Source organism: Leucopleurus acutus (genome assembly GCF_964270905.1).
Source record: "Leucopleurus acutus genome assembly, chromosome: 14".
NCBI lineage: Eukaryota > Metazoa > Chordata > Mammalia > Artiodactyla > Delphinidae > Leucopleurus > Leucopleurus acutus.
The window spans coordinates 77,349,815-77,364,671 of record NC_139156.1 but is presented as its reverse complement, the minus strand read 5'-3'; the positions used below and the strand labels follow the sequence as shown (position 1 = coordinate 77,364,671).

Sequence of the window (14,857 nt, the reverse complement as noted above, 5' to 3'; positions counted from 1 at the left end):
TTTTTGGTTTCAGAGGATGAAGGCTGACATCATTGATTTGAGACCTTTCTTATGTCACTTAGTGCTAAAATATCTGTCCTTAGTGGCATCTCTCACTCTTTGTTGTGCTGTGTTTCAGTTTCCCTTTTAATTGCTTGTTGGACCAATAGGTTGTTCAGTTTCCAAATATTTGGGGTTTTCCAAAGATCCTTCTGTTACTGATTTCTAATTTAATATCACTGTGGTCAGAGAATATACTTTGTAAAACTGAATGCTTTTAAATTTATTGAGACATGTTTTATGGCCCAGGAAGATCCAAAAAGCAAAACCTGAATTTGCTGCATTCTGGGAACTGTTTATATACATAGCATTTCCATTGTATTTACCACTATTTACATAGTATTTACATTGTATTGTGTCCTATAAGTAATCTAGAGATGGTTTAAGGTGCACAGGAAGAGGTATGTAGGTTGCATGGAGAGCCAGGCATGGCTACTCGGAGGCAGCCTGAACAAATTACAGCCCTTACTCTGTCGCTGAACCAGGAACAGTGTTATAACTCAGTCTAAGCACCGGTCCCTTTTCTGTTACCTTCATAGCCAAGGTCATACTAATCAACTCAATTACAAGTCCTCTCAGACATTTTCACAATGTTTTCTGTTAGTTGCTCTACCAGAATATGTTCTATCTTGGTAAATGTTCTGTGTGCACTGGAAAATAAATGTTCCATGTGCCCATTCTCCTTTCACTGGGTGGAGTGCTAAAGAATGTCAATTTGATCTAGATAGGTGATAGTGTTGTTTAGATCTTCTGCTTCCTTACTGATTTTCAGTCCGTATGTTCTATTCATTATTGAGAGAAGGGTATTGAAATCTGACTATAATTGGATTTTTCTGTTTCTCCTTGGCAGTTCTGTCATTTTTTTCTTCATGTATTTTGAAGCTCTGTTATTAGGTTCATCAAAAAATTTAGGGTATAATAAACTGACCCCTTTATTATGAAATCACCTGTTTAAAATCCCTAGTGATATTTGGTATGACATCAGCTTTGTATGATGTTAATACAGCATTTCCGCTCTCTTGTTTTCCTTGGTGTTATCATTGTATATTAAAAAAAAACTTTTACTTTTGACTTACTATTGTCTTTAGAGTCAAAGTGCATTTCTTTTAGGCAGTATGTACTTGGGTTTTGATTTTTTATCCAATTTGGCAATCACCGCCTTTTAATTGTGAAGTTTAGTCCATTTATATTCATGTGATTATTGATATATAAGTTTGCCTGCCATCTTATTATTTGTTCAGTATTTGTCCCTTCTCATCTTTGTCCCTTTTCCTTCTTTTTCTACCTTCTTTTGGGTTGAGAATTTTCTGCAATTCCATCTTATCTCCTTTTTTTGTTGGCTTGTTAGTTATAATTCCTTTTTTGGTTATTTTAGTGGTTGCTTAAGATGTTTAGCATACAGCTTTAACTTACCACAGCCTACTTTCAGGTCAGTCTTTGTGATTTTTTGTCATATGTTTTGCTTTTATAGACGTTATAAATCCCACAGTACATTTTTATCATTTTTATTTAAGGTCAATTAGATTTCAAAGAGATTTAAATAATAACAAATGCACCTAATATTTTGTGCATATATTTACCATTTCAGGTGTTTTAATCTTTATTATTTTCTTGAGGATTTGCATTTCTTGTGGGTAGTATATCTTTATTCCCAAAGTGCTTCTTTTAACATTTCTTATGGTGTAGGTCTCCTGGAGATGGAAACTTTGGCTACTGTATATCTGAAAATGTCCTATTTTACCTTCATTTTAAGTGATTTTTTTTCTGGGTTTAACATTCTAAGCTGACTTTTTTTTTTCTTTTGGTTCATTGATTTTTCTTCTTATTGATGATTATATTTGATTCTTCTTTACCTATCTGGTCATTTTTATTTAGTTGTCAGACACTGTAAGTTTGTTGGGTACTGGATATTTTTGTCTTCCTGTCAATATTTTTGAGTTTTTCTGGGAGGCGGTTAAGTTACTTGGTTAAGTTTGATTCTTCTGGAATTTGCTTTTAGGATTTTTGGGGTGGGTGCAGATCCGTGTTAAATCTAGGGGTAATTATTCCCCACTCTTGAGGCAAGACCATCTGTTTACTCAACGTGATGCCCCATGAATTACAAGGGTTCCCAATCTGACTGATGGGAAGAGGCACCATTTCACATCCCGTGTGAGTATCGGTTACTATTTTCTCTAATTATTTCAGAAGGCTTTGTTCCCTGCCCTGGGTAGTTTTCTCTCGTGTATGTGTTGATCAACCCTCTGCTGAATATTTGAGGGGGACCCTCTGTATTTCTCTAGAGTCCACTCCTGTGTAGCGGTCTCCTCTCTGGTACTGTGTCCTGCAAACTCTAGCAACCTTGGTCTCCCAGAGTCTCAGCAATGTCTCCTCAACTCAGGGAGTCTTCTTTGCCTCACCTGGGTTCTCATACCTGTATCATAGCCTAGAAATTCTCCTAAAGCAAAGTGGAGCCATTGTAGGACTCACCTTGGTTGTTACCATATCTGTCCTTTATTTCTTGATGTCCAGTGTCTTGAAATGTGTTCTTCTCCAAATATTTTGTCTTGTGTTTTTTTTGGAGGGGGAGGAGGGTTGTTTCACTTTATCTTGGCTGAAAGCAACTCAGATGTAGTTGACACATGAAATTCGTATTTTGAGATGCGATTCCATGTTTCCCCTGGCAAATGTAGTCTAATCTTTGCTAGTTCTATATTGGTAGTTTTTTTCTCCTTCAGATTTCTAATCACAAGCCCATCATCAAACTACCATCTTTTCCTGGTTATCCAGCATCTCCTTTTAAAAGTGTGTCTCTTTCCTGTGATCATGTAACAGATGCTATGGATGAAGATAATGAGTCTGTTTCTCTTTTTTACATTTAACTGACCTTAATTATGTATTAGTTTTTCAAAAATTAAATTTTAATTTAGCTTTATTTTTTTCTCTTCTTTCTAGAATATTCACCCACTGGTTATATTATTTAATTCATCATTTTTATATATATTTCTATATATATGGATTTTACTTATGTGCTTGTTAATATTACTGAATTATTTGAATTCCTGAATTTATATAGCTTTAATATAGCTTAATGAAATTTAATATAGCTTCTTTAATATAGCTTAGAAACTTTGAAAAGTTTTACATAATTACAGGACATTGTAAAGCGTATGTTATTTTAAGTAGCATAGTTTGATCCTTCTATCACATTCATAAAAGCACTAAAAGTATTTAAAACCTCAATATCTTTATAATATTTTAAAATATCCATGTATTTTTCAAAGTAAAATCTTTAGGTATTCATTTTATTAATGTAGATTTATATACTATTAAGAGACTCATTTAAAAAATGTAAACTCAGACCTTTCTTTTCTACTTCTTAGAGTGGAAGTTGAGATCTGTTTTGTTTTTGTTCATTTGTATTTTTCTTATGCAGTTTATTTTCTGTGACCCTTCTGGTCTCTCTCCCCAAGGTTAGGGTAGTGGTGGTGGTGGGGTGTGTGTGAGGGTGTGTTTGCATTTGTTTTCATGTATAGGGGAAAGGGTTCTATTTTTCTGCACTGTTAAAAAAAAAAAGGTCTAGCTTTTTTTCCTCCAGGTATATTAATAAATGTATTCTTTAAAAAAATTTTTTTTAGTTTTTGAATTTATTTTTTATACAGCAGGTTCTTATTAGTTATCCATTTTATACACATTAGTGAATAAATGTATTCTTGAAGTAAATGGGATAAGGGAGGAATGTATGTTTGTAATGTGATTTAATCTTCAGATTATAAAATGTAGAGCTGGAATTCATGGCTTTAAGTTTTGTTGTGGCATAGCACGCTTCTACCACCTGCCCTTCTCTCCACACCCTCTCCAGCATTCATTGTGTGTGGATTTTTTCATGATGGCCATTTTGGCTGGTGCGAGGTGATATCTCATTGTAGTTTTGACTTGCATGTCTCTAATAATTAGCAATATTGAACATCTTTTCAGTGTGCCTCTTGGCCATCTGTATGTCTTCTTTGGAGAAATATCTATTTCGGTCTTCTGCCCATTTTTTGATTGGGTTGTTTGTTTTGACGATATTAAGTCTCATGAGCTGTTGGTAAATTTTGGAGACTAATCCCTTGTCGGTCATATCATTTACAAATATTTTCTCCCAATCTGTGGGTTGTCTTTTCATTTTGTTTATGATTTCCTTAGCTGTGCAAAAGGTTTTGAGTTTAATTAGGTCCCATTTGTTTATTTTTTAAAATTTCCATTATGCTGGGAGATGGATTGAAAAAGATATGGCTGCAATATCATTAACATTTTTAAGAGTCTTGGATAGCATTTGTCTGACAAGAGGCTTCTCCTGGAAAGCAGTTGAATGGTTACATTTCTGATAGCAGATATATTCAACCTAATAACCTAAAAACTGACATTTGCTATTATTTCTCTTTAGGTTTGAAAATGTAGATATTATATTTGAATTACTTTTGAATTTTATTTACTTTTGCATGATGGGATTTGAATTTGACTTTGTTATATTTATCATTCAACTAGAATTAATGGGTTAAAATGTTTAGAACAGCAATGTTACATTGCATGTGAGTATTCATTTTAGAAAGGGAGAAATAATTTTCTTCTGACAAGTCATTTCTGTTGCTTTTTGGGCATAGAAGGCCTTGTAGAGATGGCAAGACAAGGTAATCGATGAATTTCATTGATGTACTTGATTTGGAATTACAGGTAGAAACTTTAAGATAGTCATGCAGTTTTACTATTTGAACTGTTTATAAAGCTGAAGTATAATATTCCAAAATTATTAGTAATATTTATGTAAATGATATATTTTAAATAATAGCATCATAAAGTTCAAAGATAAGCTATTTTTTCATTTATAAGGTTTTTATTGTTTTTTAAAATAAAAATTGTAATGCAGTCAGATAACTAGAAAGAAATATTTCCTTGGAATAAAATATTGCCATATAATTTTGCCAACGCAGAGGGCAGAAAAGGAAGTATAATATTTATGCATCAAATTTTGTCATGACTAATATGAATGTTACTATATCAACTATAGTATAGGCATTTTCCCATTCTTTTATGGTATCTGTTGGGTAGTTTTTTACTGAGCTTTTTATTTTGGAATAATTTTGATTTACAAACATTGTGCTTTAAAGTGTTTTTTTCCAGATACATACAAAGCTATGAGTTTTAAAATTCAGAGTCTCAGAAGACCAACAAATTAACACATTTACATGCCAGTCATATGCTTTTCTTTAAAGGTTAGAAAATGCAACTCGATGCTGTTTCTTAATCTACTTCTTAAATACATCTCTTTCAGACAATGGAAAAACATGTTAATATATTGTTTTCTGATTAATAAGTGAATTTTCTAAATAATTATCATTGGGATATATCTTTAAATTGGCAGGAATTAGGCAGGATGGCAGTGAGTGTCAGTGATAGCATAGCAGTTAACGGTGTTTATGCCCAAAACAAAACAAAACAGAACAAGTAAATGTCAGAATTATGAGCCTAGGAAATTGCATCTCAAATGGTGAAGTATATAGTGTTTTATAGTAAAATGAAAATCAGTTGGTTTCTAAATATTTAGACCATTGGTTTTGTAGGCATTGGTTCTCCAGATCCTTTAGATTTTCTTCTAGATGAGTTTCTCTTGATACTGATGTTTTAAATATAGCATTATATATACTTGACGGAATAGAACATTTCTCATTTGAATATATTCATTATTTTTGTTTGAGGAAAATTAGGGCCTTTCTTATATGTTCCTTTTACAGGCATATAGGGAGAGAGAGTAAAGCGTTCAATCGTCTATAGACTAAAAAAGAATAAAACAAAATTGTGAATCACTGATGTGGAGAAACATTTGTTATTTATTTTAGGGGCCTTGATGCTCTCAACAAAAAAGCGAAGGCTTCCACTGTAGACTTACCTATAGAGTCGGTAAGTCTAAGTCTGCAGGACCTGATTGGCTACTTCCACCCACCAGATGAGCACTTAGAGCATGAAGATAAGCAGAACAGATTACGAGCTCTAAAAAATCGGCAGAATCTCTTCCAGGAAGAGGTGAGTTTCTACCAATGATCGTTTCTTTTCTGTCGTTGTCTTGGGGAAACAACTTCTTGGTGGGGAAGATTCTCTATCTATTTGACATCTGCATTTTGAGATATACATGAGCAGGTGTACTACTGTACAGGGGAACGAGGGAACCAGGCCTTGGGGGAATCCTGCAACGGTTTTTATTTCTCTCTCAGTAAGTATTAATTTTAAAAGATGACACTCTTTGCTTCTGGCAAAAGACGTTTTATTTTACTCTCTGCTCGGCTTCCACTCTGATCATTGTTACACAGTAGTTTGCTTCATGCTCGTTATATAAAAACAGACTCTCAAAAGCGTCTAAATGGATACAGGCTTTGGAAAGTACAAGGGTATTCGAAGTGTTCAGCAGGTTCCTTGGGGCTCCTTGGAAATGCTTCAGGATCCACTGGAGCTTTGGGTTGGGGATGGAAGTTGCCTGGGAGAGGGCCACCTGGGAGGCAGGCTGCAGACTCCCTGCTTGGACAGAGCACCCCCATTTTTTCTTTTTGCATATGTTAAGATTCTGTGTATGATTTTATTTTCCGGAAGTTCCCCTGCTAAAAAGAGCCCAAGTGCATATTTTATAGGCAGAATAACAGAAGGACCAAGTGACACATCTAATGGTCCTGATGCTAGTGTCCAAACTAGTACCATGTATTCAAGAATTTCCGTGGGAGGATGTCAGAGCTGAGCTGGCACATCAGGCCAGATCAGCAAGTCTTCCCATTCTTCTCGGTGCCCCCTGTATGTGGATTAATGCATTTTTCTGGGTGAAAGTATCTTTGTAAAAAGTATTTAAGAAAAAAGGTTAGTGGACATCGTTGAGTTCCCATAGTTCCTAAATCTATGTTCTTCTAGTTTTAAAACTGTTTCCTAATTTTCCATCAAAAGCTGTTGAAACGTACATTAATTTTTGAGGATTTTTTTTCACTGTGTAGAAAAGAAATGACCTTTCTAGAGCTCACAATGGCATGAAAGCACAGGAAATGTCAACATAAACCTATAATAGCAACATGGAATCGTTTATCAGGATCATTTCTTTTTGTACATGCCAAACTGTTAGGTATACTATACTTATTTAATATCTAGAAAAATAAAATGAAATATTGGGCTGTGAAATTTTGAAATATTGACTTGGATTAGTGTTTTTCTCAATTTCTCATATAAGACAGTCTGAATGGGAATCTAGAAATGTTCTTAGGGTCATAATGCCTCTTACATTCTTTGTGTGAAGTAAGTTAATTTAATTTGTCAACTCTTTATAGCTCTTCCTTTCATGGGCTTTGCCTCATTTTGACAACCTTGATCTAGAAAGCATAATTTGAAAAGTAAAAGCATAATTAAAAGCATAATTTGAAAAGTAGACAGCTTCTTACAAAGTTCTGTAATGAATTTTTGATTTGCTTTAAAGATACGTTTTCATGAGCTTTTCTTTATTAATTTAGTATATCTTCAGTTTACTGTTAAAAAGGAATGATTGATGATGATGATGATGGTGTCCTCCCTAAAAGTAAGGATCTGCTCTTACGCTTTTGCAGGGTAGGGGAAAAAATCATTTTCCTCTACTCCGGTTCATTGGTTGGGGCCCTGCAGTTTAGACCAACCAAAGACAGATGTACAAGAGAACGACAAATAGATTATTAATGTGTGCACCGTGTGTATACATGGGAGTACTCAGTGATGGGTAACTCCAAGAAGTGGTTAGAACTCAGGTTTACATAGCATCTCAACACAAAGAATAATAAATTTGTAGGGAAGTGATAAGACGAAAGGAATTTTGAGCTTGGAGGGGCAACACATTGTGGGAAGGAAATATATGGGAGAAACTAGTGGACAGTAAGGGCTAGTTTGATGTGTAGATCAAACATCGTCTCAAGCATCCTCCTGCCCTTCCTGGTGGAACAGAGAAGGGTAGGGAATTTTTCGTGTCCGCTTTTTCTCAATTGCCTTCAGCCCAAAATAATCCTTATGCCAAAGTGGCATATTTTGGGGTGGCACACTCTGAACCCTTTCACTTACGGTAGAATACTGTTACGATGGATTCGTCATTCTACTATTAAGCCTGGCAAATGTAAGTATGAAGTACATATTTTTATATTTTTCTGCTTCTATTTGAGAATAGCACTCAGGATTTAAAAACCACTCGAATCATTTCAAGAACATTTTATTTCACATGCAAGTGTGTTTCTTCCTGTCCTTTGAGTAAATGAGCTCAATGTTCTTTATGATTAACAGACTTACTTTGCGCCAGGCTTTTTTAAAAAAAAAAACAACTTAGCATTTTTTTTTCCCTGTGAGCAGAATCGCAGTTTCTGATGGGGACTTTTCTACCCTTCCAGGGAATGATCAACCTTGTGCTCGAGTGTATAGACAGGCTGCACGTGTACAGCAGCGCTGCACACTTTGCGGATGTCGCTGGGAGAGAAGCAGGGGAATCTTGGAAATCGATTCTGAATTCTCTGTATGAGTTGCTGGGTAAGAAGTATGATTGGGCTTTCAAGGCACCCGACTTATGTCTATTTAACGTGATCGTGTAATAGTTACAGCGGCTTTATAACATGCTTCTTAATTGAGGCTTTCAAGTTTTACTTTAGTTGCACTAAAGTCAATGATGTTTAGTATTTAAACCCATCTCTGAGCGTGACAGGTGGCCAGAGCAGTAGTTTTGCCTTTGGTTAAAGGGGGCGAGTCATCTAGGGTGGAGATCTGTATCTGCAACTTCTAGGTAACTTGGCATATGCTCAGCAAAAATTGCAGTGGTATGATGCATTCCTGTTCACGCTTTGCAGACATTCATAAGGTTGTTGGATGGCTTCAGTGTGATGATGTACGTCAGAGGCTTAACATTAGCATATTATTGTTCTTCTTATCATATATGCCCACTTCTTTTGGATACTTACGTTGTCATCTTCTCCCTCGTTAATATAGTCATGCTTTCTTCTTCCACTTCTGTTTTTGTTCTTGTTGTTTCTGCCTTTTAAATATGTCTTAGGAAAGGAACTTTAGTTGGAACTGTTGGATATAGAAAGGAAAGTTCTGGATTAGCTGATAGAAGGCCGTAGCATCATGATTATTGCAGATACACCCTCCTCTTGGTTTCCTCATCAGGAAGTGGAGGAACAAAGTTTCTTTCGTAGTTGCCTCCGGGCTGAAATGCTACATTCTGTTACTTCACCCATTCTTTGAACCCAGCATCACACACCTCATACATTGGTAGCCTCCATCTCTGGTGCATAGACGGTGCTCAGCAGATGTTTGAGATGTAAACACCTGAGACCGTGTTGCTAGCTGGCTGTTGTGAGGTTTCTGGTTAATCTCTGTGCTTCCACTTCTTTTCTCCACCAATCTTTATTTTAGACTCTGGGAAGCCTTCACACACTTCCTCATGCACTTTCATTGACTCTCTGATACTTGGTGTATAACTTGTTCTAGTCTTCAGAGTACTCAAGCCCCACGGCTGGTCTGTCCCTTCTTTTTCACCTGTGACTTCAGCCAATTTATCTCTAGTCATTCGGCATTATGTCCTGCCTGTCCTTACCTCCAATCCAGTACTATCCCTCCAGACTGTCTAGAATTATTTTATATCAGAGACTTGATATACAGATAATATATATTTCTATTGAAAATACATATTCTATATTAAGTATGTATGTATGTATACAGCATATATTTCTTAAGTATATGCATTTATTTCCTTAATTCTTTACATCCCATTTGATTAAGGAAGGATTTAAGGGACCTATTACTTAAAATTGACATAATTAGGACCCCCTAGAACTCACATCATAATGGAAGATAGCATAATAACCATGTATGTCACTAAGAGAGCACACAGTGATTTCAGGCAATGAATGCCTTGTGGCTTTTAAACTAATTTTTTATGCAACGAAAGACATAAATTCTGAATGTACTTCCCACATGTATACACACACACACACACACACACGCTTAACTTTAACTTCTATAGTTTCACACTGCTATTCCTCAGAGGGTTTCTGTTAATCCCCTACCCCCGTGTATGTGTGTGTGCGTGCGAGTATGTGTGTGTGTGTTTATATATGTATTATATATATATGAGGCAAAACACTTGAGATATATATACATACATATATATATATCTCTTCAGAAAAGCTTCCTTTTCCCTTTTATCTGTTTTCTCAAATATCTTTCCTCTTAATTGCTTGTATAGTCTCCTGAAGGGGCATCCTTGGTAACAGAGACTGCTTGGAGTCCAATGGACCTGGGTTTTGATAGAAACTTTATCCATTCATCAAAGATTAATTGAGTGTCTGCTAGGGGATATGCTGTAATCTGGGCAATGAGGTGCAGTTGTTAGCAGGATGTAGTCCCTGCTCTCATGAAGCTTATGGTTGAGTAAGAAAGACAGGTGGTGTAAATAGCAAAGCTAGCCACAGTGCTGTACAGTTATTGCCTCAACCATCTCAGTACATGTTACTGTTAAATCATGTTAGTAAGTGATTAGTAAAAGACTGATAAATTTGACTACATGAAAATTAAAACTTTTAGGATAAATAATATCATTACAAAATAAAAAACATGGGAATTTTGTAAAATAGTCAATCTATATGAAAGACAAAGGCCTAGTTTGTGTAATATACAGTTTTCATAAATGTATAAGAAAAGGGAATATCGCCTAATAGAAAAACAGACAACAGATGGCAATGGGTAGTTCACAGAACAATTAATAAAATAATAAAAGATTCTCAACATGGCAAATAAAGAAATGGAAATTAAACTAATAAGTAGAGATCATATTTCACTTATTAGATTGGCACAGACAAAAAAATGGTAATACCCATCATTGGTGAAAATGTTGCGAAGCATCTTCTTGGTGGGAGTATAAACTGATGAAATTCAAAAAAACCAAACAAACCTTGGTCAACAATACACGTAAAACTTTAAATGTATATATCCTTTTACTCTCAGAATTTCTACTTTAAGAAGTGTATTCTAGGGATATATTTGTGCAACTGTGGAAAGGATGTCCACTGAAAAATTGTTTATAAGTAGCATAAAATTGAAAACAATTTTTCTATCAACAGGGGATTGGTTACATAAGTAATAGTATACCTATAGAGTGTAAAACTGTGTTTTTGAAAATTGAGATAAGTATACCATTGGAAAACTGTATGAAACAGGCTCGGTTTCTGGTCTTTTTAGTATGACAATCTAGGATATGGGGTTAAGGGGGAAAAAAAAAGCAAGATGCTTACTGTATGCATAGATAGATTCCAGCTGCATAAAAGTAAAAGTAGGTAGAGACATATACATTCTTGTATATATTTTGGACATTTCTGAAAGGATGCACAGAAAGCTGTTAGGTGGCTGCTTCTTGGGGGAGAGATCTTTTATTTTTCTGTGTGTTCTAATGAACATTTACTCTTAACCTATTTACATGTATTACTTTTAGAATTAAAAAAATAGGTAACAGAAATGTGTAATGCTAGATAATTGATAATGAAAGGAAAAGTTAATATATTCATTCCAGTTGAGTTAAAAAATAGAATGTGTCAGCACATATAAAGAGAATCTTTTTCAATATATCCATGGTAGTTTTAATAATGGTTGTTTCAGGTGAATAGAATTATGAGAGATTTTGTGGCTTAAATGTTCCTTTGACCACTCTTGATAATCTGTTTTTATTGTAGTGAGCACTGATTTCATGCTTAGGAAGAAAATAGTGAATAAAATCTTATGTTGACTGAAGAACCATCTGACACCAGTAGTTTTTATTGAAGTGGGTGTAATCATAAGATAGGTAGACATGTATACGTAAGTGTATATTTCACCTTGGCTGGAGAAGTCTCAGATCGGCAGTACTTGGAGTTCAATGTGATATTTATATCTCATTGTCCCTCTTTACTCACCTATCAGAAAGTTTGCTCCAAGTATCATTAACTTCAAATTTATTAAGCCTCCTCCCGATTCTTGCAAAAAGGTAGACAGTAGGTTCTTTCATGAGGTTATGTGTGAAATAAACCTTCTTCTTTTACTTCAGCAGGTTTATTTAGCATGGAGAGAAAAGGGAGAAGGTGGGAATGATAATCTGTAACAATTTAAAAATTTGACGTGGATATAGTTAATATGTGTTTAAGTGGAGAAGGACAAAGGCAGACTTATGAGCCTGCCATCTGGAAGACCTAAGGATCTCATAGACACCGATGTTCATAGTTTGAAACGCATCGCTGAGGCATGCTTTCATACATCTTTTCTGACATCCACACAATTAATCTACAGGAGGCTTGCGAGCCAGGATGATTTTCTAAAGATGTCCCGAGAAATGCTCTTTGGCAAATTCTCCCTATGATTACTCATGTTATGAAACTTCGAAGTATGAAACAAACAGGATAGACCGCTACTCTTTTAGGATGGGAGAAGTTACCAGTTTCTGAGTCCTTAATAGAATTGGCACGAGACAGATTAACAGGAGAAAAAGAAATAGATTTTAATTCATGCCCATGGAGGTCATAGAAATGAGACCTAAGAAGTGGCCAGAGCAGGCAGCTTCTATACCTTTTAGACAAAGAAACAATAAATTTGTGAGGAATTGACAGGACAAAGAAACTTGGGTTTTGAGTGCCCAACTAATGAAGAATCTAAGCAGAGTTTGGGCTTTGGATTGTCAATTAGAGAAGTAACAGGGTTTGTTTACAAAGGTTTCTTGACCCAGACTCCCTGTTTCTGGTGGTAAACTTGTCCTTATACCTCCAGATGCAGGAAGTGTAAATGAATCTTTCTTGTGAGAGATTTATATCCTGCTTTCAGGGAGACAGAAAGGAGGGTCAGAGTGTCCCTCTTGCTTTGGCCATTTCTTAAGTAGCTTTAATTCAAAGTACTCGATATGCTATAGAGGCACATTTTGGGGCAGCCTACTCTGGGAACCCACAGACTACACTCTTAAATTCTTCAACAACATTCTGAGGGTTTTTTTTGTTTTGTTTGTTTTTGTTTTTTATGGTTTTCAAGATTTAGAAGTGTTCACTTGTCAATCTGAATATTATAAATACCTTTCTGGATTATAGTTCTGTTGCCTCCTCATTTGTCTGTGCTGTTTAAGGCCTATTCACTTAGTATCTCTAGGCTTTGAAAGTAAACTCCAACAAGAAACATAGTTTTATTTCCTGTGTGTCTCCAGCACCTAGAACAGTGCCTGATACAAAGCAGGTAATCAGTATTTGTTGAATAAATTTTAAAAGTGAACGTTATCTTGGAAGTCCTTCTATCTCAGTCCATCTGTAATTTTCTGATTCTGTTAGTATTTTGAGAAATTTTGAGTCAGAGTTTAAAAGACAAAAGCATGAAGACATGCGGATGTTATGATACTAGTAAGAAATACAGAATAGACTATTTTTAACAGTAATGATTTTTCAATTAAGTGCCTATATTACTTGCATTTCGTATTCTGATAGATAAAAGTTTAAGGATTTAATGAGTTACTCAATACCAAAAGAAGTTTGGTTCACTGAACTAGCACTTCCATCATATATGCGCTTAGTTCAGAATTTGTTTATAGTATTTAAATTGGGACTTGCCTGGTGGTGCAGTGGTTAAGAATCCGCCTGCCAACGCAGGAGACACGGGTTCGAGTCCTGGTCCGGGAAGATCCCACATGCTGTAGAGCAACTAAGCCTGTGCGCGACAACCACGGAGCCTGTGCTCTAGAGCCTGCGAGCCACAACGACTGAGCCCACGCACCACAACTACTGAAGCCCATGCGCCTAGAACCTGTGCTCCACAACAAGAGAAGCCACCGCAATGAGAAGCCCGCACACCACATCGAAGAGTAGCCCCTGCTCACCACAACTAAAGAAAGCCCTGCATGCAGCAGTGAAGACCCAATGCGGCCATAAATAAATAAATTTATTTTAAAAAATATATAAATAAATTTTGCACTTAAGACCGATGTTATTCCGTAAGGATACTATTTATTCCTTAAGAAATAACATACCTTCTAAGTTTCAGGCAATGTGCAAAAGTGTAATAAGACAGAGCGTCAGTTCTAAAGGAGCTTAGAATATGCTAGAAAAAGACCTGCAAACCATTGTATTATATTCACACTTTATTCAAGCTTATATTTGCAGGGCCAACCATAGTGCCTGATGCATTAATGTTAATATTTCTTAAATAAATGAGGAAAAATAGTATGGCGGGTGAAAGGTCTTAACTTTCTTCCAGGCCAATTAGGCAGCAATAACAGAGTATTTTAAGGTATAGCATGCATGAAACGACATTTGTCTTGAGTTTGTTTCTGTACATTGAGGTACAATGTAAAGTTGCCATTGTTCTTTGGCCATGAGAGTGGCGCTCCGAGCCATCTGATAGCTACTACCACTGTCAGTATTAATGGCATTGTTTTCCTTTCTCTTTTTAAAAAGAAAGTAACTTTATTGTGTCCTTTAACTTAAAAATGAATACATCTTCATGATAAAAAAACTTAGATAATTGACCAAAAAAAGAAGGTAGAAACGACTTTTAAATGTAACCACCCATTTTGGTGTATAACCTTTAAAAAATATTTCTTTGACTCTAAATATAACATTAAGTACACGTAAAACATTTCACACACCCACGTACATACATAAACAACAGCAAATCCCTGCTAGTGGACATTAGCTGTGGCCTGATCCCCTGAAGGTTTAGTTGACTTTGGTCCACGTTCCAGTTTCATGGACTGGGGCGGACTTAAGATTTCCCTTTGATGTCTGTACACTTAGGGGCATTATTTGGTTACACTGTCTCCCAC

At 35.6% G+C, this 14,857-nt stretch overlaps 1 protein-coding gene across 2 annotated transcripts in view; it reads left to right on the top strand.

Annotated features, from left to right (window-relative positions):
* Positions 1 to 14,857, top strand: part of RYR2 (ryanodine receptor 2) — a gene marked incomplete at both ends in the record, with an annotated part of 711,173 nt that overhangs the window by 359,312 nt on the left and 337,004 nt on the right. For both annotated transcript variants that reach the window (XM_082854592.1, XM_082854593.1), the window contains 2 exons: positions 5,898 to 6,081; positions 8,433 to 8,568. In XM_082854592.1, the coding sequence (XP_082710718.1) occupies positions 5,898 to 6,081; positions 8,433 to 8,568 (320 nt within the window). The remainder of the gene's footprint in view (positions 1 to 5,897; positions 6,082 to 8,432; positions 8,569 to 14,857) is intronic.